The following is a 27,982-nucleotide window of genomic DNA, read 5'->3' on the forward strand; positions in this document are numbered from 1 at the left end:
TGAACGTGTGCTAAAGAAGAAATTTCACAGCCTACACGTTTAAGAGTTATCTTCTTGCTATCGGCTCAGGAAAAGTCAGAGCAGAGGTAGAAGGTCACCCTAGGTACAAAGCGAACAGGAGCACGCAGCAGAGCGACGCAAATACGGAAACAGCAGCAGGAACACATGAAGAACTAATTTACAAACATAAACTTTATTTGGAAGTTCAACAGTTCGGAGAAAATACATTGCAATTGTTTTAGCTTTTAAAAGATCCCAACATAAATTACATCAGAGACTTGCGCAGGTCTAAATATTAAAAAGATCATAAAAATTAATGGCTCTCATGCCAAGATTAATCCTTTTCCATTTCAACTACATGAAAAGTTGCCTGTGCAGGGACTATTTTTACAGCTACGTGGAAAACAATACAGTTTTCAGGTCTTGATGCCTCAGGAAAAGATTTACAGGCATAGGCACTTAAGGGTGAAAAGAGATCAAGAGAGATAACACCCCATGAAAGTCAGACCTCTATATTCACACACAGTCTCTAACTAGACGGTACTGTAAACTGCAAAAGGTTTTGAGCAGGCAACATTATCCCATATCAGCAGAATGGAAAGTGTGCTGTTCGATTACGTAGGTTACAGTAGAGTTTAATTGTAATTCAAGACCTTGACGCCCCCACAAGGTCACCGGTGCTTTCTACAGAAGACTTTCAGAAACTGAGTATGTTTGTATTTGGCCTGTCTCAACAGTTTTGAGCCTGTTTGGGTTTGATTTTTACTGCCCTCAGCTCCGTGTTAAGGAAAACTGCCATTTATTCAAAAATTAACTTTTTCCTCCTTCATTGTTCCACTTTTCTTCCCAGATTTAGAGGTGCTGGCATTCAGACAGGTAACCACAGAGTGAAACCTAGCGTCAGTTACTACACGTTTTAACACATACTGTTAGAGTACACAATGAAACAACATTAAAGGCTACTAATACCGTGGAAGTTTCTCTTTCTTCTGTACCACACCAAACTTTGGATGCGCAGTGAGCGTACAGTTGTCTTCCAAACTAAGACGTGAGGCTCAAGCCCAGCTCAAATTCAGTATGAGATTTTTTGATAGCTAGGAGACAGCAGACCCAAATTTAGGAAGCCCTAGACACATTTTCATTCATGCCAGAAAACATCTGCTCCTTTTCACACCGATTTCTGTCTGTGCCTTTGGGTCACCATAGGACACCATCTCCCCTTTACCCCAGAGCTTGTCTATTGACAGCAGTACCGCTAGTCACACGCTCAGTTAAAATGCAAGTCATTCTGCTCTGTATCCACTTCCTAATGCTTTAATATTGGTTATTACAGGACAGTAAAAGAATGTCATCTTCATTGTATTTGCTGTCCAAGTATTTCTCTACAGGGTAACAGCTAAGTAGGTATTTGATACCGGTCTTGGTCCTGACACACTACATACTCTCCCCTCAATGTGTCCGAGGCCCCAGCTCCAGTTGCTCTCGCTGGAAGTATCCATGACAGTGTCACAGTTACAGACTTGAAATATTATATGAGCCACTCCGTATAGCTCTGCTTCTATTTAGCAATATGACTCTTTTTCATAACATGACCTCCAGAAAAAGAGGGAAACAGGTCTTAGCTTCTGCCAAGAGGATTCTATGCCTTTTATTCATTTATTTTATATAATTTTTTTATCCTTTCTACAGATGAGTCATGTGACCAAAGTACCAACAGGAAAAATTTATCCAACGGGAGTGTAAATGACATTCTTCAGACTGCTTCGGGTATGGAGAGCTCCCAAAACTGCCTTTGGAAATAGCACAGGCAGCATTTCCACTGATGGGATTAAATGAAATCAGCTGCATTGTGCTGTAGCCATCCAGTTTCCTCTCTGGCTGCAAGTACTGGCATGAACTATGATAAGCCTCAGATAGCGCTTCATTGAAATCAAAGAACTGAGAGAGCTCTGACTTATTAGTATTCTGTGAAATGGTAGCAACTGATTTTTAATTTAAAAAAGAAGGAAAAGGTGATAAAAATCTATATTTAAAAGTGTGCTTTCTGTTTACGGCAGTCTTTATTACTTCTTGATGACAAAGAAACCATTAGGGTCTCCATAAAAATTTCACTGTGTGTTTGTAAAATTAATTTCTCTTTCCAGTAAATATCATATAATTTATCTAGTTCACCTTACACCTCCCCCCCCCCATTGTAATGGCTATGAAGGATGGTGGCATGACAGTACGAACTATAAGGTCCTCCTTGCAGTCAAGAAAGGGTACAGTCTGCATCAAGGATCTGGAAAGACCTCTCTGACATCTTCGGTCCTTCCATGGACAACAATATTGTCAAACAGCACTACTTCTGGATGTAGTCTTAATTTGTATTACAATCCAACTTGCTAATTTCTGTTCCTAAACCAAACTGCACGCGTTAGGTTTTGCATATTATGGCTCATGCCAATCCACAGTGCCAGTCAGCCTCGTAGCTCTACTCGGTGAGAGAAGACTGCTGTATATTGTGATCCCTCTCCCAGCCTGTGACTGGATTTACTGCACACTCGCAGTATACATACATACATATACATATATATAATGTGTGCATAGGTAAAGTAGTACCGAGAAAAGAGATCAACAACAGCAAAGCAACATTAAACGCCTTAGTGCTCAGTGTATGAGCAATCTAGTTAGGCGAAAGTTTCAGACAGTCAAGTGACCCAAGCTAAAACAGGACGTAAGGCAACATATCTCCTACGTCAAACGCTTTCACATGTTACAGATGACCCTGCACAGTCCACCCATTTGTGATACGTAAGCAGAAAAAGCATTCACAAGGGCATCCTTCACAGAACACTCCTGCTATTATGCACCTTCTCTGAGAAATACAGAAAATTGATTACGTGATCGGACATTTCAAATACAAGATGGTACTACACATATCATTGCACGCACACTTGGAAAAAGCGATAAATAATAAAACCCTGCTAATACAATAGGCCTCGAATAGCCCTGTGACAAAGAAATGGCTTTCTAAAAGCCTTTACAAGGTCTGCACAGACTGTTCAGTATAAAAACAAGTAAAAAAAAATATTAAAATGTGACACAGTAAAGTTTTTAAACAGAGAGGACCTGATAACAAATACAAGCTGTTCCTCTTCATGTACACAGGCTGAAAATTGGAGCCATGTCATTAATCACTTCCCAATTAAGCGAAGTATTTTAGTCAACCTGAAACAAAACTTCTTCTGACATGAAATAGCTTAAGGCTTTATTGCTTTCATTTAAATTTGGCAATTGAGTTTATAATCCTCATTGCGAGACAAAACATTAAAGTGTTTTGTTTTAGTTTTTCAATCCAGACTCTCTCCCTGTACCAGGAGGAGAAGGTTAACAGGCAGTGGCTTTTAGCCATGAAGTCTGCAGAGATGACGTATCAAACAGTTACTCATTTATAGCCAAAATAATGACAACTGTCATTAAAAAGGGGATGATGTTCCCCCTTTTTTCATCTCTGATATGCTTTATCTTGGTAGAAATAGTTTTGTTTGTGAATTGAATAATTCAAGACCACCAGAGTCTATTACCAAAACTTAAAAGTTGGTGTAGTTTTTCTTCATCTGCAACAACGGAGAGACAATGACAATATCATCCGAATCGTCTGAGTGAGCTTCGTCCACAGACAGAGAGGGAGTAGGCTGCGATTGCTTCTCAGAGGACCTGGCTGAAATAATTACAAGGGAAACGAGGTCATCAATAAACAACATCGACAAAAACAAGCCCTTGTGGGAAGTCTAATATTCCTTGAGCCATTAAGTTTCCAGAATTACCGACAGTTATGAACAACTCTGATCTATATTTTTCTGCATATAACTATTCCCATTCCTCTTTAATGAAAGAGCATGCATGGCAAGCATTGACATACTGACCATACGTGATTTATCTTATTGTCTTGACATCTTTGCAAGTAGTTACACACCACAAAGTAAAGCAATTCAACACTGAAGCCACCTCAGGTCATAAAAATAAATATTTATTACATGGCCAGAAAATGAAAAAAATTGACCCAAGCAAGCTTAAGCTAAGCAGAAAGGTCATAATGAGAACTCCAGTTAGATACAGATAGAGTAAATGGAAATCAGTAAGGAAAAAAAACAGGATGGAAGCTCTCAGTGACTGTCTTTCTCCATATATCTGTAAAATATAAAAAAAAAAGTGGATTTGCTTTTTTTGCTTTTGCTTCTTTGCTGTTTTTCTGGGTGTGTGGTTCTATGCATCTCATTGATTCCAACAACTGAAGAAATGTTCAGGGCATGGACAGACAGAACCCTAATGATTCCAGTAAATACTGGAAAAATCGGAGGGATAAAATGGATGCACACAAGGTCCCTAACATCTGATGAGCAGAACTAGCAGCTTGCATCCCCTCTGCAAGAGATCTGCGAACCAAAATGAACTAAATGACAGCTATTAATACCTTCTAACATAACATCCTCCCTTCAGCTCCACTTATTTTTCAGTTTAAAATATCAATCCTCTAGAAACACTCTCCCAGACAAGAAAACAAATCAAGATGACCTGTGGTAGAAAGAGGAAACAGACAAGTAAGAAGCCATACACTGAGATTTTGACACTGAAGTGGAAGGGAAAATGGAGGCCACACAGAGGACATTATCCCAGGAGAAGAGCAGACACGCCATGGTCCTCATAGTGAACTAAGAGGTTCCCGACACAGAAAAAAACCTCCTGGTATGGAAGCAGAGGCATACACAGCAACTGGAATGTGGAATAAAAAGGGGACTGCAACCAGGCCAGAAATAGAAAAAGACTGACAGGCAGAGAGCCTGTGAATGGAAAGCAGGAATGCAGGGAGGCCGTCACATTGACCTCAACCTACAGAAGCAAAGAAACACGCATCCTTCTAGTTAAGTGAAATTCTTCTCTGCATCAGTCAACAAATAATGTAAGAGTTTTCCAGGAAGATTTATGAGCCAGTAGTACTGGTGATAAGGATGAGCAAAGAGAACTTCCAGAAGCAGGCATGATAACTAGAAGATGCAACTCCAACAATAAACAGATGTTATATATGAAACAGCTTAATTGTCCAAATCAATCTTGATTCTATCCCACTCTTGATGTCTGAGACTTTCTTGTCCTCATCCTCAGAGTGACAACTTTATCTTTGCGCTTGTGAAGGGGTAAGCACTGATTAGACTTAACGGTTGTATGTGAATTCATTACGATTTTAAAAAAGCCTCAAATTAAGTTAGCAGTTGTATCCAGAGTGGCTAGTGATATGCAGAGAAATACTGCCCTTATTCAAGATTGCTGTGCATGCACAGAACATATTCCTCCTCCCTGCCACTCCCCCGACAAAGAAACAAAATGCTAAGTTTCATGGACTGAATTGTTATTATCTGTTCCTTTTCATGGGAAGCAGCAGAGATGGCTTTACAAATCTCCAAGTACTGTCCATGCTCTGAAGATAAGCAAAGCAGCACTGAATGCTACACCACCTTTTTTTTTTTTTTTAGAAAACGCAAAGATACCTAACCTGATGTAAACAATAAATTAGAAGCCTGCAATGCTAGACCAGGATTATATAAATTTATTCTAGCAGATACATAAGGTTCTTTAAAACACATTTTCATCTTTCCCATTCCTCTCAAAATAATGCCAAAAGGCTACTGAAATTAAATGACTTGCTGCAATATATACTTTCACTGAAAGTTTAGGATCATTCACTGCAAGATCTAAAGGTCACAAAATGCAAGTTTGGACTTGGGACAAATGGAGCAAGAGCTTGTTCAACAGCTGCATGATTTAAGGCTAAAGGAATTTGATTGCTTTAAATCACTCAGCTATTAAACAAGCTCCACGTCTCACGTACTTTCCACACTGCAAGATGACCAGTGAAATACACTACATGAAAAACTAATTTTGCTAGTAGATCTTTACATCAGTCATTAGCTAGGAATGACAGATGTTGGACTTTTAGTTAACTTTAGCCTGTTTAAGCTACACAAATTCAAAAGGCAAAGAACCTGCTATAACCAAACAGACTGCCGACAGGTCACATTTCTTCATAGAGGTGGCACTTACACCATAATGCTCTCCTCCTTTCAGTGTTTTTTTTCTCCCAGTTTGTCTTTTGGGAGAATTTGGTCAAACCCTCCAGTGCACCAAGAGCTAATACTTCACTGAGCTACTTAGTGCAAGACAGCCTTCTGGGCAGTTGCGCAGTTAGAGAAGCACATACCCAGCAGGCCTCTTCCCAAGCTACCTGGATACATTCTATCCTCATCCCAGATTGTGAAGATGCCTCCCATATTTGTAAGATCAGCAGCAAATATAACCTGCTTTGCTCCCAATCTCTCCTTTTTGATATTCAGCAGAAAAGGACTGCAAGGAAGAAAGTTTGAATGCTTATAGTTTCCTCTTTATCCCTTCCAGTATAAATTCTTCTAGAACGTCTTCACTCCTCCCTTTGTCATCATAATCTGCATTAGCTTTGGAGACTTCATAGCTAGACAATGACTGTGCTCTATTAGTATTCATACTACTGCATTTACCAGACTAGGTTCATCTTCTTCGGGTCTTAGAAGCAATTTTTATTTTTTTTTTTAAAATGATTCTTTCTTTGTGTAGAATTTCACAACTGATTTACTCTGGGTTTGACTACTGCAGTACAGCCCAGGCAAAACAGAGTGCTGTGCAAGTACTACCTACTGCTTCACAAAGTACAATACACTCCTGAATATGGAATACAGTAAAGTTTCTTAAACACATTCTCCTTTACTGAAGGGTAAGCTCTGTATTCACAACCCCTGCAAATCTGGCTTGTTCCCCATCTCATATCTTAGAGAAACAGCCTCAGCTGCTTACAGCATGCTCTGTTTCTGAGCAAGTCCGCAGGGACTATCAGCTTTTCACAGACAAAAAATAAGTCAGTGTTTCTCAGGTCACCCCAAAGTTGCTCTTTTTCCTCCAACTGGTCCATAAAAGCCTAAAATATCCCACTCTGGATAGAACCAACCTTTTTCAATTATTTTTAACTCCTTTGAAGCTGCATGCCTAAGGCTGTCTTACCTGCATCATTGTTTTGCCCTTCCTATTCAGTACTTCTAACATCCTCTTAAAAGCCTCTTTGGCTTCAACTCTACCTTCTCATAAACAGCAATGAAGAATTCAAGAAGGAAACCAAATAGCATAAAAGCCATAAAAAAGACAGACATTTTCCCAGTTTGTGTTATAATAATACTAGTTGGCAAAGTTATCCGGGACTTCATTTTTCCCCTTACTGCAGCAACTGAAGACTGCTGAAAAAAACATGACTAAATACACGTGGCCAACTAGGATGGTTCTTTTTACCAGATGTCTGTCCCCTTCAGAAACAAAGTCAGGATGGTGGAAACATTCTCAGCTTGTCTATGGCTTTGGGCCCAAAATGCAGTGGAAATTACCACACTACAGCCACAGGGCTGAGGGGATTGAAAAGAAGGAGAGAGGGAACACCATGTTCCGTGAATAATTACTGCTCACACCAGAGAGAGACCTTCCAAATCACAGCTGTGACAAAAAGGGAAAGCACTGTGAGGAAGCTGGTACCGATATTGTCAAAGCTTTTATATTTTATATAAGGGACTGCAATTGCCAGTATAAACAACACATCATCAAATTAAGACTCATACACAGAGTAGAAGTATGCATTTGCACATGTGCATGCACATGCAGATGTTCCCTATAAAATTGTGCATGCACCCCCTCAAAACACGCATACTTTTGAACGCAGAGGGAAATGAGATTACCAGGAAGAGACGACATGAAGATTGAAGGAGGTCTCTGGAGTGCTGCGGAGACAGGTTTCTTCTCTGTAATGTAAACTGCAGAATCTGCTCTCTCGCTTCGTGCACTGGACGCAGAGGGCCTGCAAAAAGACATAGTGCATAGCGTGAGGCACAGAACAGGAATTGCAGTCTGTCTTCAGAGGGTATGCTGAAAGATTTCTTGTGTTGCTAGCCTCCAAGAGACAAAAGTTTATCACCTGCAGAAGCGAACTCAGACACTCAAGTGAGGTGACAGCTATGTAACTCTCCTTGTAACCATGGCAGCCAATATTAAACACTTTCAGAGCAGTAAACCCTGGAGAGAAAGGGAGTATTTTTCAAGACAGTGTCAACATAAACCTAAGCAGTAAGCAAATCACTACGTTCTTCCTGAGCTAAGTCACTAGACTGTATGCAAGATAGTATTTATTTCTTCCTCCATCAAACCCTTAACTTTTACATGTCAGGGCTTCAGATTCACTTATGTTAGGCGAGTGTACTAGCAATCAGTTTGACAGCAACTCTAATTTTTGTGTTTGTTTTGTCCAAAGAGTAATTATTTTACTTTTCCTCATTGCTATGGAAGAGAATATGCAACAGGATACAGGAAGAATACTGCTGCAACAAGAAACACTTTTAATTTCATAGTCTTTGAATTTTCTCATGAGCAAGCTCTCCCTCATTTTTGTTGGAACAATACCCTGTTCTCCTTCTCTGCCAAGGAACCCAAAGACCCCTCTCTCCAGTAATAAAAACAATTTTGCTAGTGCCTGTTGCAGAAATGTCTGTTCCTCACTTACCTCTCCTCAAGCAGTACTGTACGTGCTAAGTGAGCCCTGAAAATGGACTGGATGAGTGTCACAATCTCATCTTTCTCCTTGCAGTCAGAAGACAAGCTCCAGGACTTTGACATGGAAGACATGCAGGAGTTCTGCAATGCAATCACATCAAAGAAAACTGACCTTTTAGAGACTGCACAGAAGTTTGACACAAGCTTTCACAATTCTACTCCTGATTGTGAAAGTGGTAGTAGAGTACATATTCCCTCCCCTCTTTTGGTCTGCAGTCTTAAAAGTTCTGTAAGACTAAATCAGCAGGAAATGCAAATCTGATCATACAAGCTTTGAAGCATCTGTATTCAATTAATGAAACAGTGGACACCTGCAAGGAAAGTTCATTTATCTTCCAGAAAGGAAATCTTTCAAAGTCAAAGGACGTAAGGCAACCTTCACGATGGACATACCTTCTGCTTGTATCAAGCAAAAGTATTCAATCCTACTACATTGGGCCAGTTTACTGAAATAGAAGTGCATGTAAAGTGCAGCCAGATGGACAACCTGGATGGAGAATTACAAATTAACTTTAGCCTGCTAAAGGTCCAAAGGATTGTCATGTAAGTTGGCAAATGATTTACAGAAACTACATGTTTAATTGGTCAGGATATTCTTTTATATTTAGAACTGAGCCATCTGGAGCGAGTCTGACATGACGGAGGACACTACAAGACTTTGGTTGAGCATACCACAAGTACGACTCCTTTACTTTTCAATCCAAACATGCTTTCCCAATTCTTATTTCTGAACTTCAGTCATAAAGGTTTGTCTATTACTACAATGATTCAGTAGTGAACACGTGAGAGCAAGTAGTTTTCAACAGCACTCTGAATTAAAGAGTTAAAGATGTCCCAGCTCACTGCAGGGGAGTTCGGCCAGATGACCTCTAAAAGTCCCTTCCAACTCAAAACATTCTAGGATTCCATGATACGTTATTAGCCAAGAGGAGAACCAGGAAAAAAGAGGAGACCTAGTTACAGTCCATAATGCAGAGAAATACAGCTTTACTTCTAAGAAAAAACTGGGAACTAAAGAAGACGGAAAGGGAAGCTAGGGAATGAGCTCGATATCTTTCCAGAATTACAGTGGTGCTGCCAGCCAGTGTATTAAAACAACATCACCGGATAATTCAGAGAATTAATTCTGGAAGTACAGTACTTTACACAGTAAGCTAAACATAATGGGATGCCTGGATATCCATTTGCCCCAACAATTACCTTGTTGTGAGATTTTACATCATGCGTCCTGTTATTCAGTAACAGTTTCTGTCGAGCTAAATGTCCTCTGAAAGCTGCCTGAAGCGTAACAACTGCCTAGCATGGAAAGAAATAAGTAGATGTTAGCTCCTTTGAAAGATGGCAGCTATAAATTAAAACAAGAGTCCAGAGGGACGAGGCACATGGGGAAAAGAACTTTCCCTGTGCAATGGAAACTATTCAATGTCTTGACATTTTCTTATGTTTAAGGGATCTACAGGCATCCCCATTACTTCACGGGTACTCTGCCACAACCCAGAGAATCCCCAGCCTGTGACAACCCATAGACATACACCTCCGTGGTTTAAATTCAGTCTGGGAGGTGTTCACAATAGATCCTATCAAATACAGTTAAGTTCTAGCTGCCAACACTAGCCTATATTTCACAAATAGAGCAACATGCTCCCATTCTCATATCAGATTCTGGCTACCCAGCAGGGTCTGTGATGCTCTGGTACCATCAGAAATCAAGCCAAGTCTGGCAGGCCATTGTGGTGATTACGCTGAACATAAGGCTTTCCTCTCTACTCCGAGATTTTACTGGATTCTAATCAACAAAAAGCATCTAGATGTAAAACAGCATGTTTGTGTCACACGGTTTCTGAAAGTAGGATCTTTAATGTTCTAGGAGAAACAAGTGTAAGATGCTATGTCGTGCTATTAGAAAAAACAGCTTAATCAAAACCTTTGTGCAAACCATTTATCGAAAAGTGACAAGTTTGTCAAACAAAGCCAGTTTCTTTGTAATACTCAGAGGTGTTTCTTCTTAGCAAAGACTTCAAATTCCTACCTCAAATCTTTCTGAAGATTCATTGTAGTGAAAATGAAAGCATTATTGGAATTGTCTAACATAGAAAAACTTTCCTGTCTGTTGGTATCAAATTTTGTTCAAAATTTTCAGAAGCGTTCATCTTGCAGAACGTACCAAGTACAGAAAATATGAGACCAAAAGGGGAACGTTTTGACAAGATACATCAAAGAAAGCCAGGCTGTCAGAAGAAAGACAATGAGCCAGCCTGAAGAAAAAACATGATCTTGGTACAATAGTTCATATTACAACAATAAAACATCTTCAAAAATAACAAAGTTATTTGTTTGTCCTTTGATACAAATTAAGTCTGTTTTATTGTTTTGTTGGGTGTCAAACCCACTCACCTCATCCAAAGCAATTTCTTTTTTCTGAAATGAAAAATGCCTAAGTTAATGCCACAAGTATGTACAAATTTTATCTAATAAAGATTTTCCCCAACAATTAAAACACACAGAATACCTGTCCCACTTCCCCCTGAAAACTCAAACAAACTTCAGGAAAAAAAAACCACACAACTTTTCATCTTTGAAAGATGTGTGGAAAGTTCTTTTGCCTTTAGTTTCCTGTGAAGCATTTACAAGACCTATGTCACACCATGCCATATACGTCGAAAAAGCAGCATTATATTGTTGCTCGTAGAGCAAAATTTAAGGTTAACGCTTTTTTTTCTAGATAATTTTGTCCTAGTTGAGTGTCACTCACTACATGAAACTTCTTGTATTGTTTGGAGGATTTCAGCAAGGGAAATTTGATTTCTCAGTCATACTCCAAGGAAGCAACAGCAGCAGCGCTGCTTCAAACACTGCTGTGCTTCCTTAGTCCTCGGCCCACCCAGACCACCCATTCTGAAACTGGCTATCTCGCAGCAGAAACAACAGGGCTCTACGGAGCAAAGGCAAAAGCAGCAGCAGGGAGGACTTGAAAAAAAGCAGTGGAAGAGAAGACAGGGGTAAGGAATCGTACTGGGAAGCACTGCTGCAGTTCCTGGAGCCTGGCAGCAGGTTCCTGTAGATGCTAAAACAACAGTAAGATTCAGAGGGGAATGTCTTCACTGTTGCCCAACAGGAGAATTTCACCTTGTTTTGGTACATCTTCCACTGTCGCTGGATGGTTTTGGCTGCTTGTTCCTTCCTGTGATGATCTTTGCCTTTAACTGTGCAGGCTGGCAAAGACTGCAAAGGAGAATCTTTAACTTAGTACACTAAAGACACAAGCTGGAATTCTGTGAGGGAAATCAGTTACAAATGACTTGGAAAAAAAAGCACCAGAGTTGTTAAACGTTCATCCTGCCTGCAGGGTGGAAGGAAGTTAGAGAGGAAACTCTTGGTTCTAAATACTGCTGATGTTCAAACTCATCATCCAGATGATTGTTACAGTGAAACACATTCCTGTCCCCGTTTTAGCTATTAGCAGAGCATGGGAATGGAAAAGTTTTCATTTACACATACTCCTATTTTTCTATGTGTTACTACAGCAACAGGAACTCCAACAGTGGAACTCACTGCTTTGTTGATCAGAAGTGCTTTGTATGTTATTGACAGACTGAGAACAAATGTCAGGATTCCCAATTCTGCAATTCTTCTCTAGGAAAGACTAGTGTTAATTAACTGGGGAGCTCTCATGTCTCATCCTGGCAACTGTGGGCCCATAATCATCTGTTCAAGCTTACTGATGAGTTGGCCATCATATCACACCGACAACACAGAGAGTTTGCATAAACTGGCATAACTCTACTCTTCTATGTTGAAGAAATTAGTTAGAATTAGATTTTGTCCCAGTTCTTTCTTCTGAGGTGTGGCTGCATATTCCCCCTCTCACCATCTGATCCTTTTGATCCCTAGTTATCCCGTGCTAACTGTCATACTTCACTCGCCAAGCAAAAGTTAAATGCAATTTTAAAAGACTAGTTTCATTTATTGGTGTAAAATTCTAAGTAGAGGAACACGAGATTTTATAGACTCTGAAAAAACCTCGATTCTGTGAAAAGGATTTATTTATAACCTAAAAATGCTGAGATACAGGCTTAAGTTTAGCAAATGGATCATGTTATATTAAAAACGACAACCCACTATTAAAATGAAAAATTGGTAGGAACTTAGTGATAATTACAAATAATGGGAACATTTCAATAAATGGATGGTTACTGGCCAAGAATATATATAGTCTGCAGAGGAAAAAAGGAGATGTTTGTTGGCTGTTTTTAAAGACTTAAGTTATTTGGTATTCAAAACAAGCATCCATCAGCCTATAACACACAAAAAAGAATCTGGAGAATTGCACAGTATATCAAAAAACAGCACCCTCTTAAGCTAGTGGACGTTTTTATTCATATTTTTTACTACCTGTATTTCAGGGTCTATTTATTTTCAAGTATAAACGATCAAAATCTCCAGTAATAATTTTCAACTATCTTTAGTGAAATGAGATTAACATGACCACACTGCCTCTGAAAGCATGTCTGTCAGTGCCCATTCATCTCTACCAGCTAGTTACAACAACGTCTGGCAGAGGGATGGAAGATTGCAGAGGTATCTTAAGTTCAGCCATATTTCATGAGAAAACCCCAACTGATTACAGAGTTCCATTTAAGACTGTCCAGGATTAACAGATGTGCAAATATATTTATTAGATACCATAAAATCCAGAAAGAAGAGGTTATGAATACCTAAGTCTAGAAAAACTTCAGTTCAAAAGAGATACGGGTTTATTTTACTGCATATACATATTCCCTAATTCTTTATTCAAATATTGTGTCCTATCAGCAGTGGAATTGAAAAAAACCCCTCAATTTTAATGATGATTAGTGCTTTACATCCTGTAAACCTTTCCATGAACAGTACTCAGCTTCTATCCAAACAGAAAGGCTAATGAGTGTTTTCTGACTGGACAGCACATGTGCCGTAACTGATCACCCAACCAGCATAAAAATAATTGAAAAAGGGTTTTTTGGCTTTTGCCAGTCTGCCAGTAAGCACACCTACCTGTATCTCTATCCTTTATCTAACTGTCAACTCCTACAAGACTTCTCTCCCTCTACAAATTGGACTAAAATTAGTTAATTGGTTCATATGTTATAAGAAGATACAAGCAAAACCACAAGTGTCCTTTTTTTCCTTAGAAAGTAAGGCAAAAACACCCAAAACACTCAGAAGTGTAAGCTTTTTGCAACATTCTACTCAATAAGAAAAAAAAGCAATGGTGGGGCAGATAATCACTACGAGAACAGCTCCAAAAAAAACCCCCAAGTTGCAGTGGTAATTACTGAAACAACTTATCAAAAATCTCTCATCAACACGTCATCATTTAGAGTCTCTGTGACAAGATTTAATGCCTCTAAAAGACACAACTAGCAGCTATTTAGATTATCAGCTCAATTTGCAATATATTAGTTAGATGCAAGAGAAAAAACCCCATAAACAAAACCATGTGTCTGTACCTGATTAAGCTCTTCTACTGTATCTTCTGCCATTTGTCTCTTCTCTTCCTCCAGTTTTGACTCCAATTTCCTTGCTGTCGGTGTCAGGTTCTGGATTTCCTCACTATGGTTGGAAAGCAAAGATATTTATAGCTAGAAATTTTCTGTTATTACTGCTTTGAAAATACTAAACCTAATTCACAAAATTTGGTTGCTTTGGGTTTTTTTTAAAAGGTCAAAGTGGGAAACTGCTCAGGATAGCATAATACATGTTCTTATAGTAACTGACGTAACATCAGTTCTCAAGTTGTCATAGCACAGCCTTACATTAAAATTAAAGAGTCCCAAGGTTATAGTGGTACACTTGATTCTATTATTATTGCATCTAGATCAGCTACCATTTCATATTTGTCAGTCAAAGCAATAATGAAATGGTAGCTGATCTAGATGCAATAATAATAATGAATATTTTCTTACCAAGCAATAATGAAATAATCCTGTGCAAGGGTGGCAAAAAAAAAATTAACAGTTACACAGAATACATGAAGTAAATGGAATGACATATTGGCAATGGTACAGAAGCACAGGCCAAGGTAAAGATACTATAGTCTTTTCTTAGAAAGAGAAAAAATGTCTCCGAGCCCAACACGGCAGCTTTCTTCTTCCATTTATCTTACTAATTTTTATTATAATTTAATTCTTATTTTTACTGTAAGTCTAAGTCTTCCGCTTCCTCTAAAATCACTCTACAGAATTCTTCCCCTAGTAACTCACTCCATCCCTCCAAATCAGTTCTGTTTAAACTAATTCCCAGCTTCCTGCAGTTCACATGAACTCCTATGGATTTTGAGCCACTTCAAAAGAGAATTCTATTTTAACAGAACTTTTTTTGGTTCTGAAAGGATCTACTAATACAAAATATGATACCTTAAAGACTGCTCATCTATACTCTTTTCTTCCATCTTATTCTGCCACTTCTGCAGCTCCAGCTCCACTTCAGCCTTAGCTTGCAGTAACTGTTTGATATCTAATCTACAAACGTATAAGGAAATTAAAGCCACAATTAAGACATTCATACTTCAACAAAGTAGGTATTTTTTATTTAAACTTCTAAATAAAATAGGTTTTCTCAAATTTGTAAAGTAACTAGATGTTTCATTTTAATCAAAACAAAACGCAAGCATAGATTGTTCAGAAGCAAAAGGCCTCTTCGCATGCTCTCGCTATGCATTTTTGTTCAGAGGCGAGTTGCCACAGGAGGCAGAGTGCCTTATCAACAATACACAGCTGTGTGCACATCTCTGCTCACGATCAGATTAACCTGCCTGCCCTCACGCACTGACACACCAGACTAGTCCAAGCAACACAAACTGCAGATCAATTGCTTACTGGGGAGAAAAGAAATCACAGTGCATCATTCAGCAGAAGGCAGGCTTAAATGGAGAAAGTGGCAGATCAGGACAAAACATGTTGAAAAAATAAGACAAATTTTTACAGCAAAATACTCGCAAGAAGTATTGCATAAAGTGACATATAATCCTTCAAAGGCTTTTCAGTGTGGTTGGCAAAAAAAAAAAAAAAAGCCTTGAAAAAGGTGTTCTCATTTTCCATCCTCTCACCGACTTTCTTTTTCTGCAATGTAATTTTACAATGGTAGTAGGGCCAGAGAAAGCTTTTGAAACAGAAGCTGAAGGGACCCTCAAAAATTGTTTTCTTGATGAAAATGTGAAGGACTTATTACATTGTTTCATAATGTAACAGGAAACAATTAAGTAATTCACACCTACAAAAGAACATCATCTCAGACAGGAGTCACACTTACTCTTTATTGAGCAGCAGATTTTGAAGTGCCTTCCTATCACTCTTCAGTTTCTTCACCAACCCTTGGAGGCGACGACATTCCTCAGCATGGTCTACCTGCTGAGCGGCTGGATGATCCAGGTCTACAGCAGGTGAAGATGACACAGCAAGTAACTGTGATGACTCGCCCTCTGCTGAAGACACCCTGGTGTTCTCCATGGCACATGCTTTCTAAACAGGATAAATTTACACAAAAAATACAAAAGAAAGAAGAAGAAAATTGAATTTAGCATAAAATGATTTTATTTCGTCCATGAGAAAAGATCAAATGGAAGTTAATTCTAAAATGTGCATCTATATGTAACAAGTATGAGCAAAGAAAAAAGGGAGTCAGGGCACATGGTACAGAAGTCAGTTTACACGTATGAGTCAGAACGCACAAGGGTGATACACTGAAGCATTATATGCCATGAGCACAAGCCAGTGGTTCTGCATTTTCAGCTGGCCACACGATTACAATCACTTACTTTTTCTAGTTCCGAAATCCGCCTCACCAGTCTCCGTCTGCTCCACTCACTGTAATCTAAATACAATAACAAAGCTTTAAACATCAAACTATATCAGTGAGTCAACATTGTTCTTGCTTTTTGAAACTTCTGTCCATATAGCAAGACCATCTAAAGACCTCTGAACCCCAGCTTAAAATACACAGCAATGAAAAAGTGAGAATAGTCTTAAAATATCTGACTTCTACACCAATTGGCTCAGAAATCAATATAAATCATTCACATTCATCTGTTTTCAACAGCTGAAAACCAGTTTTCCAGTGAAACATTAAATCTTCAAGCGATTCCAGTCCAGAATTCTCAGGGATAATAATAAAGGAAACCCAGGTCTGACTGGAGCAGCATATCCAGAAGTCAGAGGGAGACTCCTGTAAGAAACTTCTCATTCCAACATTTGCCCCTCCTGAATCTTCACCGTTGTAATAACTCCCTTATTTCTACCACTGTAGGGTCCTGCTGTCAAACACATCCTTCAAATGTTCTGAAATCCCTTGCCCTATGTTCACCAACTTTTCAGCACGTACTTTTTGTTTCATTGGCAGGAGGAGAACTGCTCAGAACATGTTCTAGATCTTCTTTCAGCCTCCGATTCTCATTCTGCAATTCCTTGATGTTCCTGGATAATCTCAGGACAGCAGCATTCAGTACCTTTAGTCGTTTTTGGGTATCTCTGCCCTCTGCACTTGGAAATGGGATCAAAACCAGAATGTTAACTTAAAAGCAGAGAACAAAGCAGTAGCATTAAAAAGACTGGAAGAGCCTCATTATTCAAGTCAGTTGGCTAAGTTAACTGTCTCAGCTGCCCCCCAGTAGCATTTCTCAACACATTTTACTTGAGGAGTTACCTATTCATTTAGGAAAAATCATGCAAAGACCATCTTGCTCAACACTTTCACAACTGTTCCAATTCGCATCACAGAAAGAAGATACTTTAAGAATTCATTTATTACTTCTACTTCCTCCTCCAACCTCTTTCATTAATGTATAAACAAGGGTGCTTGTATGAGTTTTACTTAGTTGTTTTTTTTTTTTGTTTTGTTAACCAACCTTATAATGCTTTACCAGCACTCTGTGGACCACTGATTTAAAAACACTTATCTTCAGCCAATTGGGAGACTCCTCCAAAACACGGTTCAGCTCGGAAAGCTAACCTGTGTGCTCTGAATTGCTTTCTTCCACTTAAACAGATTGAGATTGAGAGAGAGGGCTATACACATAGATGGAACAACTCTCAAACAAATCCAACACACAAGTGTATTTTCAGATCACTGTGAATGCTGCTCTAACATAAAAGAAACTATTCCAGTGAAAGTAAACCCCAAAGAAATTTCTTTCTTCATTTGAGATACATTTCAATCAATGAGAGATTTGAAACAGATTTGAAGAATATGGGTAGTGTTGATGTGATGGGAATAAAACGCATCAGAAAAGAGAAAGCCTGCTACGTGTTAAAACTGTTTTTAAATATATTACAGTGATTTTGCCTTTATAATTTTTCTAATTAAAAGGGAAAAATTCTTATCTTCCAGATGCATGGAGTTCATAAAACAGATTTCTAGTGAGATGAAATACTTGTTCTTTATTGCTGTGAGAACATTCTTAAAAACTTGCTTCTGGAAACAAAGGTCTGAAGTTACTGACGGACCTACTTTTGGACAAATGCCACTGCCAATGACAATCACAGAACAGTTTGTGAAGGAATCTTACATCCCACCCACTGGAATAATTACAAGGTAAAGGGGGAGAATCTACAATTAGCACATCAGAGTGAAAAAGCTGAATCTAATCTACCTTTGGAAATTAAAAGGAATTGAAGCCATACAACCAAACAATTAAGGCTCTCCCGATGTCACGGATGACTACTCATAAAGCTGTCCCAGGCAGGAGGAAAAAAAAAAGTGAAAAACAAAACACAACACACCACCGAAAAGGGGAAGTGACAGCAATGATAGAAATCATAACCGTATCACTGAGTGCCATTATTTTAGGCTCATCAAAACCTAAATGAAAGAATTGCAGACCATTTTGAGGACTTGAAAGGTTGCTTAGTTTCTAGCTACAATTGGGTACTACAGCCTCACATAAAAATAATCACATTTCAGCATTAATACTGAAAATGAGGAGCTAAATGTCATTCACTTCAGACAGAAATAATGTAGACTTGCATCATGAAAGAAACACTCTCCTACAACTCTATGTGCCAGAGTCCTGACCTTCAACATCATTTCTTATTTCAGTGCACAGCCTCTCAAGTAGAGACTGACAGTCACGTAATGGGGAGAGACTGCCCCAACCACTGCTTTCTGAAGCTATGAATAAATGAGGACAAGAGACCTGACTCATTTTCACCTGTAAATAAATTAGGTGTCATGGCTTACAGCCTCAAGAGGCTAGTCACTGCATGCCTGAGCTCAGAGAGATGAATTTTTTTTTTTTTAAAGAGTGACAAAACAAATTGGAGTTTTCAGTCCACATGAGACAGCAAATTAGGGAAACAAGAATCGTACACATACTGACCCATAAAGAGTTCTCATATGTTTCTATCTATTTAAATAACCACATCCAAAATTAAGATAGTTGACTGTACTTAACACTAGGAGGGCAAGCATATTTTGAAGTGGTGTGGTAACAAATTTTCCTATCCCACAAGACTATTACCCTCTTCTCAGCTCGACTAACACTCACTTGCAAAGATGCTTTTACTTTGCTTCTCTTACTGGAGCTTTGTCTTTTGCCTTCGATTTTTATTTTCTCTATAGAACACTGACCCTCACCACCATGTATACACCCTCACACTACTGACAAGCACTAGTACAAGCTTCTCTGACAGTGTCTTACTACTACCACTCGTGGCATCTCAACAAAAGGTACCCTGACCTGTGGATCTGTGTCTCTGTACCATAAGAAAATAACATTTACGCAAAATTTCTTCTTCGCAGCTTACACCCTAGAGCAAGATGCCAAACTGACTCAAGACTAAAGTGCCAAACATCTAGTGAGTTTGTTTCAATCACCAGTGATGTCAGAATAAGCATGATTATGGGGGAAGATGGATTTTATTTAACACAAACAAATTTTCAGAGCTTTCATGTACTTTTACCATAGCTCTAGTGTTTTTTCCACATCCACAAAACAATCTATCTACAGGAAAAAAACAAAAAAAACCACGCGACTAAGACATATGCCAAGGCTGTGAAGCCAATCAAAGCAATACCAAAAAACAAAACCAGCAATCTAAGTGACAAAAACTGTTCCCATGCAGTTGTTTTCCATCAGTTATAGTACATGAGTGATATATCAAACATGTATACACAAAATTTTGCCTCAAAAGAATTAAACATACTTTTTCCTCATAGTCTCAGATTTTGCCAGGAGGAGTTGGAGACGATGAACCTGTGAAATATGAAATATAGATTCCATTAAGGAGCTAGCTGCAGAAGCCAACATTGCTATTGCAACACATTTGTCCATTAGGTGAAAATCAGAACAAGACTCTTTGGGTAGTAGCAGAGACGATGATGCCATCACTGAAAATCAGGCTACTGTTATAATGGCTTTCATCTAGACACCACAATTACAGATGTTTCTTTATTTTCCCTTTTTGGTTAACACACTCAGCTGATTCAAGAAAAAAGGTTTTCCAGTACATATAGTTGGAGCTATGAGAATACCTATGAAAATCTGATTCCAACGACAGGCGCAGCTAAGCTGTAAGAAACCCATCTAAAACCTTCCATTTATACCTCGACTCAACAACTGAACAACTTCCTCTCCTGTATGCACATTGAAGGACCTGCCAGACGTACCTCTTCATAACAGGTTTCCATAGCTATCCTCATTTCTTCCAAATTAGTGGTCTTCATGTCTGCCTGGAATTTGCTGAAAATAGAATAATACAAAAAATAATCCAATTAGACCAGCAAAGATGCTACAATACCTGTTGGTTTACAGTTTCTGGGTAGGTGGTTTAGAACTGCTAATATGTTCTCAGAGTTCATCAAAATGTCTTAAGGAACAGAATAATACAGATGAAAAGTAACATGGATTTCAAATTCCCTTTATTGTCTCATCCAATACAAGCCTGTAACCCCCCTAAAGTCATACTTAATATTGTTGTCTTTCTCCTTGCACTGCTGTTCCAGCTTGAGAATCTTCTGCTTTAATCCACTAACCACCTACAGAAAGAACAAAGAGCTCATGAGTTCTGGAACAATCCACCTCTTCACAGAAGTCCTATTTCTCCATAATCTTGTTCTCTCATTCTAAATTGTACCTAACCAGATACACTTCTTCCTACATTCTTCAATACTTAGTAAATCATACGCATGTCTGCTACCCCGTGACAAAGAGAACATTAATGAAATCAGACCCCTAACTTCTATCTCTGGTAACGTAACCAGCTGAATAATATTTACACACAATCATCAAATGAAAAAAACTCTGCCCATTACCCTGATAAATTCAAAGGAGCAAATAATAAGGAGAACACTCCCTAAAGAGATTCAGGATAGTGACAAAGAAGGCTCCCTAAAATGATGTTAATTCCAGACCTCTGTTACTGGTTTCTTATCTGACTACCGAAATAATAGTTAAACGATTCCCTCATTGCTTGTTCTTTCTTATTTAATTTTATTTTTTTTTCTATCACTAGTGTTTCAGCTTGGCAAGAGGAAAAAGGAAAAACGAAAACCAAAGATAATAAAGAAACTACTACCCATCCATTATCCGTCTTCTTTTCTGACAAAGCTCGTGCCAGCTCAGAGCCCTGCAAGGTAAGACAGATAAAGCAAGTGACCAATTTGGCTGCTTTATTCTACCGCCAGCTCCTTCCACAGAATTCTCTAACCTACTCATCTCCACAGTCATTTCACAGTCCAGCAGCTTAAGCTCTGAAGTTGCTACGCTCATTGTCTTATATTAGCACACTTCTCCCAAGACGCAGATCTGCACATGGAAAATGACAATCACAAGGAATTCAGTGAAATGCAGGTCTTCTAACCATGACCCTAAATGCTTCTCGGCCTTGTGGTTCTGACAGTAAGGCTCATCTTCTGCTTTCTGGTTCAGGTCTCAGGACCACATGCATCAGCCACCACGCAAGAGGTTAGCTCTCTTCTGCTCTGAGGCAAAATATTCAGAAAGTAGGCCTCTAAAGAGACAGCATTTTAATTCCACCTTCCGAAACTAAGTATCTTTGCTAAACGAACTTAACTGCACAGCATGGCATGATCTTCTTTGAACTGAGCTGGACTGGCAAGCTGAGACACACGAAACAGAAATCCCTTCACACCAGCCAACCACCTCCTGTATTCAAGCTCAGCATTCCTAGGAGCCAACACACTACAGACTCTTGAACTCTAGAGAAACGAGGAGAAGAGGGTCAACGCTGCTTAGCAGTCTTTTGCCCCACTTTTATCCCCCCCCAACAAATAGTCACCCTGGAAGGATCCAACAGTTGTTCAATTTGTTTATCCTTTCTATTGTTCTCTTCTTCTAGTCGGCGGAGCTTAGTTTTCATTCGAGATCCCTCACTTTTTTGAGCTTGTATTGTCTAAAAGAGGGGAGAGAAATTGTAAGCACATTTCAGGAACAGAAAGACACTGAGTTTTCATATGGAAACATATTTTGATGTCAATAACAATCCAACGACAATGGTAAGGATGAAGCAAAAGAAAAAAAAAGACCATCACACTGGATCAGGGCTGACAGATAACAGAGGTGATGGGGCAAAGATAAAAGGAAAAGGTTTAACAGAAAGGTAACCTTACACAAATGATCTACAACAGCCAAGATGTTTGTCTTTAGGTATCCCTAATGTTCAATATGCCCAGTCCTCATCTTTCATACACTGCACTAAACTCAACTAAGAAATTGTTAAAATGTGATGGGTAACAGCCAGGAAGGGGGGGAGGGAAAGAAAAAAAAAAAAAAGTGAGGTGGAGGGACACAGAAACCAAATGCAATGAACCTTTTCAGCGTCCAGCTAGGGCCATGGCTGGGGTTCAGGACTGGGTATACTTCAAGGATTCCACATCCAGTACTCAGAAGTATCTATCACACCATAAGAACAATGAAATTGCCTTAAACAGACACAACTTCAGTTTAGCCTTACATTAAAAATGAAAAAAAATTTGGTGGATGTCCCAGTTGTAGAAACCAAAGTATTCTGAACCAACAAGGCCTGGGCATCTACAGGTGGATGGAGCGACGCTATGACTTTCTATGCAAGTATCAGAGAGACTGTACCTTCTTCAGCTCTATAATTTCATCATACATATCTTCTTTTTCTTTGTAGTTAGGAGTTCCAGGAATGTAGCCTACAGAAAAAAGTATGTAAAATATGCAGATCTGAAAGAGGTATTTTTAACTAACCAGAAACCTTACAGTTAAAAGGAAAATACCTAGAACAGCACCGAACTGAAAACTAGGCTTTTCTGTTTTTTAAAAAAGAAGAAAAGTCAGCAAGCAAGTTAGTTTTAGAAACAGAGGTGACACGGAGATGTTACTGTATGAAACTTCTGCCAGATTTTACAGCAAATTTCTCCTAATTACTTCTCTCTGGTGCTAGATTAAAATGTCCATCTCAAGAAAGATACACACTTCATAGAAGACTGCAGTCTTCTCAACTCAACAAATCAATTATTTGCACAAGAATTCCAGAAGATGTCTAGAACACATTTTTCTATTTATGCTTAACATGTAAGAGTCTATCATCTTTAAAAGTTGCCAGAAACTCTGTATTACCAATAACAGTATAGGTGCCATTTTAAATGGAAGTGGGATTTTTAAGTTTACAGTTCTCCTTTAAGAAAAGCAGGATAAAAGTTTTAAATTTTGCTCTTCTCATAAAACTAAATTGGTTTTAATATCACAACCACACGATAAAACACTTTCTAGAGAAGAACTAAAAGGAGTCAATTGCATAGAATTTCAGGCAAGCAGATGGTTTCTATCAATGGTTCCTAAACTATGTTTTGCAAAGTCACAATAGATTGTCTACAGCTGGTCCACTGAACCATATAATATTCGCAAAATTTTCAGCTGCAAACGCATGGCAATTTGCAAAGAGTTCTGAAAGCTAATAGCGATTCATTGCTCAAAAATTTTGGAAACCCCTGTCTTAGCCAATTTAGAAATCTCAAAATGCATCCTACAGATCATATTTTGATACAGGTTACACTGAAATGGATTTTGCTTTACTGAAGCTAAAATCTTACGCAATGGGTGTTTTTACACAGAAAAAAGATCATTAACTTTTATCTACCATACCAATACATAGTTTACCATTAGTGGAAGAACGAGAATGTTTTGGCTTCTTCATTCCTAGAGCTTCCTTCAAATATTCTGGAGTGCTACTAGAAATGTTAGTCTGCATATACCCCAGGTCAACATCTGATTTCAGAGGATGGCTCATTCCTGCCAACAAAAATGGAACAAAAATGCATAAATTTAGGATAATTGTGAATTAAACTTGTGGATTTATTCTGAGCAAATGCAACACAAAGCTCCAGGTGCTGTTAATTATGCCCTCTCTAAACTCCAGTGCTCAAGATGACATAATTCCAACCACCCAAATAAATAATAGTGAAATGACTTCCTATGTAGCCTATAACCAAATATAAATCTATTTTTTAAGAGTTTATATGTTAAGTTGTCTACAACACTGAATTATATGTACATGTGCAGATAAAGTTTCTATACTAATACCTTGTTTCAGTGATCCCAGCCACATCTGCCTTGGGTTTTTTACAGCTGCACTCTCGAGACGTGCACTGCCTGTTCCCTGCAGAGATTGCCAGACTGCAGCTTTTTTAGGATACAGTTGCGTGCTAGAGCTGTATGGAGACTCTGAAAGAAAAGAAAATACCTCAGCATTGCCTTAAAAAGCTCAAGGTCACAAAAATTCTTTCTGTCATGTGTTTTAAGGTTCCCAAACACAGTCCTATTACTTACAAAAATAGACTTTAACAGCATGTTACATACTGGCTTATGCGGAGCAATAGTACAGTCATCTAACAAAACCCGCTATGATAAAGAAAAAATCCAATTCCAAAAAATGAAGAAAGGTATAGTGACAGCAATATGACTCAATGCATGCAGAAATATTTACATGTAGTTTGGATAGGCATCCTTAAGATACCTGCATGTCTGAATTCACATATTAAATTGAAATTTAAATGAAGGCATACACAAGCAACCTATCAATGTGTAAAATACATATGCTACACAGGCAAAACTAATTGTATAGCTATTAATCCACTAGCAATTTTCTTGCAGTAATCAAAGAACAGAATTGGTCTGACACCACTGCTGGTGAGCCGCTCCCATTACTACTTCAGGTGTGGCAGTCAGGTTCAAATACTGACACTACTTCCAGTTAAAATTATTAGTATAAATGTGCACTCTGTGGGCCAACTAGCTCGTCTTCAAATTACCAAGAGAAGTACAGTAAGAAGCAATGTAACAAACATCACACCTGAAATTAAACGGTTATTTTAAATTCCATCATTTATGCAAGCAAAGGGATTTCAGGAAAAGCAAGAAGATAAATGTACATCTGCCAGAAGAATATGGCCTCTTCCACATCCTAAAGCAAAATTTAAAAGTGCAAGCTTATTTATTAGAAATAAAACAATCAGCAACACTGAGCTAAAGTCTTCTTTGAAACATTCCCTGAAAGCATAAAAAGGAAGGTAAAGCAAAAAATGTATAAAACCCAGAAAAACACACAAAATCCCACATTAAATCTGCAGGTCTAATAACAACATTGTACTTCTAAGGTCATGTAAAAAAAAAAAAACAACCAACAAATGAAACAGAGAACTGCTTAGTCTACAAACATATCTATCTGCCACATGCTAGATAGCTCCAGGAATTCTAGATTCTTTCTACATAGCAAGTATCAGCACTTCTCCAAAAAGCTAAAAAGAAATTCAGAATGCTTGCCACTAGAAGGGACAACACGAAAAGAAAATAGTTTATGCTGGAGAATAAAGAATTACAATATTTAGCCTATAAAAGTCTAACTTCACTGGTTACAGAGCAAATCTCAGACAGATATGCTCTGCACATACCAATGAATAATTTTGAAGAGAGCAATAAGATGTTGTTTCAAATAAATCTTTCAGTTCCTGTGCCCCACAGAAATCTATCTTGTTCTGCAACAACAGAAGTAGAAGAAAGAAATTTGGAATACTTACTTGGTGACTTCGGTGGCTTGTGAAAAATTTTCTTCTTTAACTTCTGGAAGAGAATAAGACTTTTTAATGCATTTAAAATATTCCACTCTTCAAATATTTCACCATATAATCTCAAAATTGGCTTCAATTTCCATTTTCTATGAAGAATACTAGTTGTAATAGCACAAAATCATCTGTGTAGAAAATAAGAATAGTAGCATTAAGTATATGCAGATTTGTCTGCAGCAACGGTCACCAGACTGAAGGTGCTACCTACTGAAGTTCTGTGCTACAGATAAAAAATAGTCTATTCATTCTCACAACACTAAGACCCTTCCTACCGGTATCAAATACAAGTAGCAGCAAAGTTAAGATGAACACAGAGCAGAGGCTGATCTGTAGAACCACTTAGTTAAAGGAAAGACTTATTAAATTCCATTAAAACTCTGTAAAAGGGTTATTTAGGCCTGTAACTTAATATACAGCAAAATGAAGCCAAACACCATTTGCAGCCCCCAGCGCTGAGACTTCAGAAGGCAGTATTACATCTGGAATTAGAGGAGGTTTTTGAATCAAACTATACTACGAAAACATCATTAGCTCTCCTCTCTGAAGGGAGTCTTTATCGAGCAGGAGGCATCATGTGGATCTACTGTGTGCAAGAACATGCCGAGAGGCCTTTTAAGGCATTCACCTGCAGCGTGCCATTAATAAAACTCACCATTTCCATATCTGATTCACAGGTTATCACAGACAGGCTGTCATCTCCCTGGGAAATAGTAGTAAGTGTCACAGTTAATGTCTCTAAGTACTTTGTTACAATACACATACAGAAAACTTTATATCCTGTTACTATCACAATAAAGTTCAAGTGCAATACATTTAAATGGCGAATGTTTCACCACCGCTGCAAAAACCAGCATCATTTGCTCTAACACAAATGTTCTGTGAGATACAGTGCAAGCCATTTCAGACTCCAGCCACAGAGGCCTACACACCTCAGAGTATCACAACAGCTGAACCTTCAGGTGGTGCTTCTGCATGAATTGGTCCACCAGTAAGAGTTAAACAACAACTCATCCATCTGTCCCCTCCCTCCCTCACTTGTTCCTACCCTTGCTATGCTATGGGAACATTCAGTAAACTCAACTGGAGGAGTCATCAGGCTGAGGAAAAAAAGTCAAACCAAAGAATCAAATAGTGGTTATTTTTTCCTCAGCTTGAGCTGACAACTTTCCCTTCTTCTCAAATGTAAGCATGTCCACAGAAGAAGGACCATTTCCACTTTGCTTTCAAATTAGCTGAATGTTTGCTGCCCTTGGAGAGAGAGCATTTTCCCTTGCTGCTGACTGCACGGGGCTCACAGCTGCAGCACCACTCTTCGGACAGATACTGATCTATTGCACTGTAAGAGGCGGAGGGGGCTGGAGTATTTTTGAGAACCCTGGCTGACAGAACAGCAGCTGGGACTGACAACAACAGAGCAAGTAAAAGAGCTTTTTCTGCTGGCTGAGAGCAAGCAGGTATACATCTCACACCGCATGTCATATAGTTTTTAATTTCCTGAGGCACTGTTCCTTGCAACACGCCGATTATTTTTGTTTTTTTAAGGCCTTTTTAATCACTCTGGGAGATCTCTCTACCTAACTGTAGCTATCGTGTTAGGAACTGGAGAATGTGGAAGGCGCCCAGGCTCGACAGGAGATACTAAACAACAAAACATTCACCAAGATGTAAACGTGCAACAACAAAAAGACCCCAGTCCATGGAAAACTTCACAGTCCCTTTGCTCTTGCAAAACAGACGCCACGACAGCCACCTACGACAGACCACAGAGAACACGGGGGCTCCCACCAAAGGGCCTCGAAACCTCCACCTGGCTGCTGAGGGGGAGGGAAACGAACGCCAAGACACACACACAACCCCCCCGCCGTGCTACCGGCCCGCCGAGGGGATACAGACGGAACCCAGAACCCCGCGGGCTGCAGAGGGACGGCAGCCGCTCTCCTCTGCCTCCCCGCCACCGCCTCGCCGGCCCGGAGAGCCTGAGGGAGCTCCAGGCTTTGCACCGGGCAGGCGGGAGCGCTCCCCGGGCCGGGCCCCGGCTGAGGCAGGGCCGGGGCCTTCCTCCTCCTCCCCGCCGCCCGCTCCTTACCAGCTCCCCCTCCGCGGCCGCCTCGCCGGCCTCCCGGGCCATGGCGGGAGGGCGGCAGGGAAGCCTCAGGGAGCGGCGGGGGCCGCCTCAGCCCACGGCGCCCGGCTCGGGGCAGGGGCCGGCCTCCCCACCACGGCACTTCCGGGTTGCGGAAACCATGGC

At 39.3% G+C, this 27,982-nt stretch overlaps 1 protein-coding gene across 5 annotated transcripts; it reads right to left on the minus strand.

The window, feature by feature from the left end:
• Window positions 1–174: 174 nt before the first annotated feature.
• On the minus strand, window positions 175–27,957 carry IQCE (IQ motif containing E). 5 transcript variants are annotated; one of them, XM_075436550.1, is made up of 22 exons: window positions 27,821–27,957; window positions 26,387–26,434; window positions 25,687–25,726; window positions 24,194–24,334; window positions 23,771–23,902; window positions 22,733–22,803; window positions 21,924–22,037; window positions 21,201–21,251; window positions 20,591–20,661; window positions 20,293–20,365; window positions 19,830–19,879; window positions 17,011–17,168; window positions 16,448–16,503; window positions 15,943–16,151; window positions 15,048–15,152; window positions 14,142–14,244; window positions 11,782–11,877; window positions 11,050–11,073; window positions 9,856–9,951; window positions 8,606–8,736; window positions 7,788–7,906; window positions 175–3,703 (listed from the first exon to the last, which is right to left on the minus strand). In XM_075436550.1, the coding sequence occupies exons 1-22, from the start codon at window positions 27,860–27,862 to the stop codon at window positions 3,573–3,575; spliced, it is 2,061 nt and encodes a 686-aa protein (XP_075292665.1). In that variant the 5' UTR covers window positions 27,863–27,957; the 3' UTR covers window positions 175–3,572. The 5 variants fall into 5 exon arrangements, 4 of the variants coding, with proteins under 4 accessions (XP_075292665.1, XP_075292664.1, XP_075292666.1 ...); XM_075436549.1 differs by having other exon boundaries at window positions 25,687–25,729; XR_012765621.1 differs by lacking the exon at window positions 175–3,703 and adding an exon at window positions 8,024–8,121 and having other exon boundaries at window positions 7,825–7,906; window positions 25,687–25,729.
• Between the last annotated feature and the right edge of the window lie 25 nt (window positions 27,958–27,982).

This window comes from Opisthocomus hoazin, chromosome 15, assembly GCF_030867145.1.
Source record: "Opisthocomus hoazin isolate bOpiHoa1 chromosome 15, bOpiHoa1.hap1, whole genome shotgun sequence".
In the NCBI taxonomy this organism is placed as follows: domain Eukaryota; kingdom Metazoa; phylum Chordata; class Aves; order Opisthocomiformes; family Opisthocomidae; genus Opisthocomus; species Opisthocomus hoazin.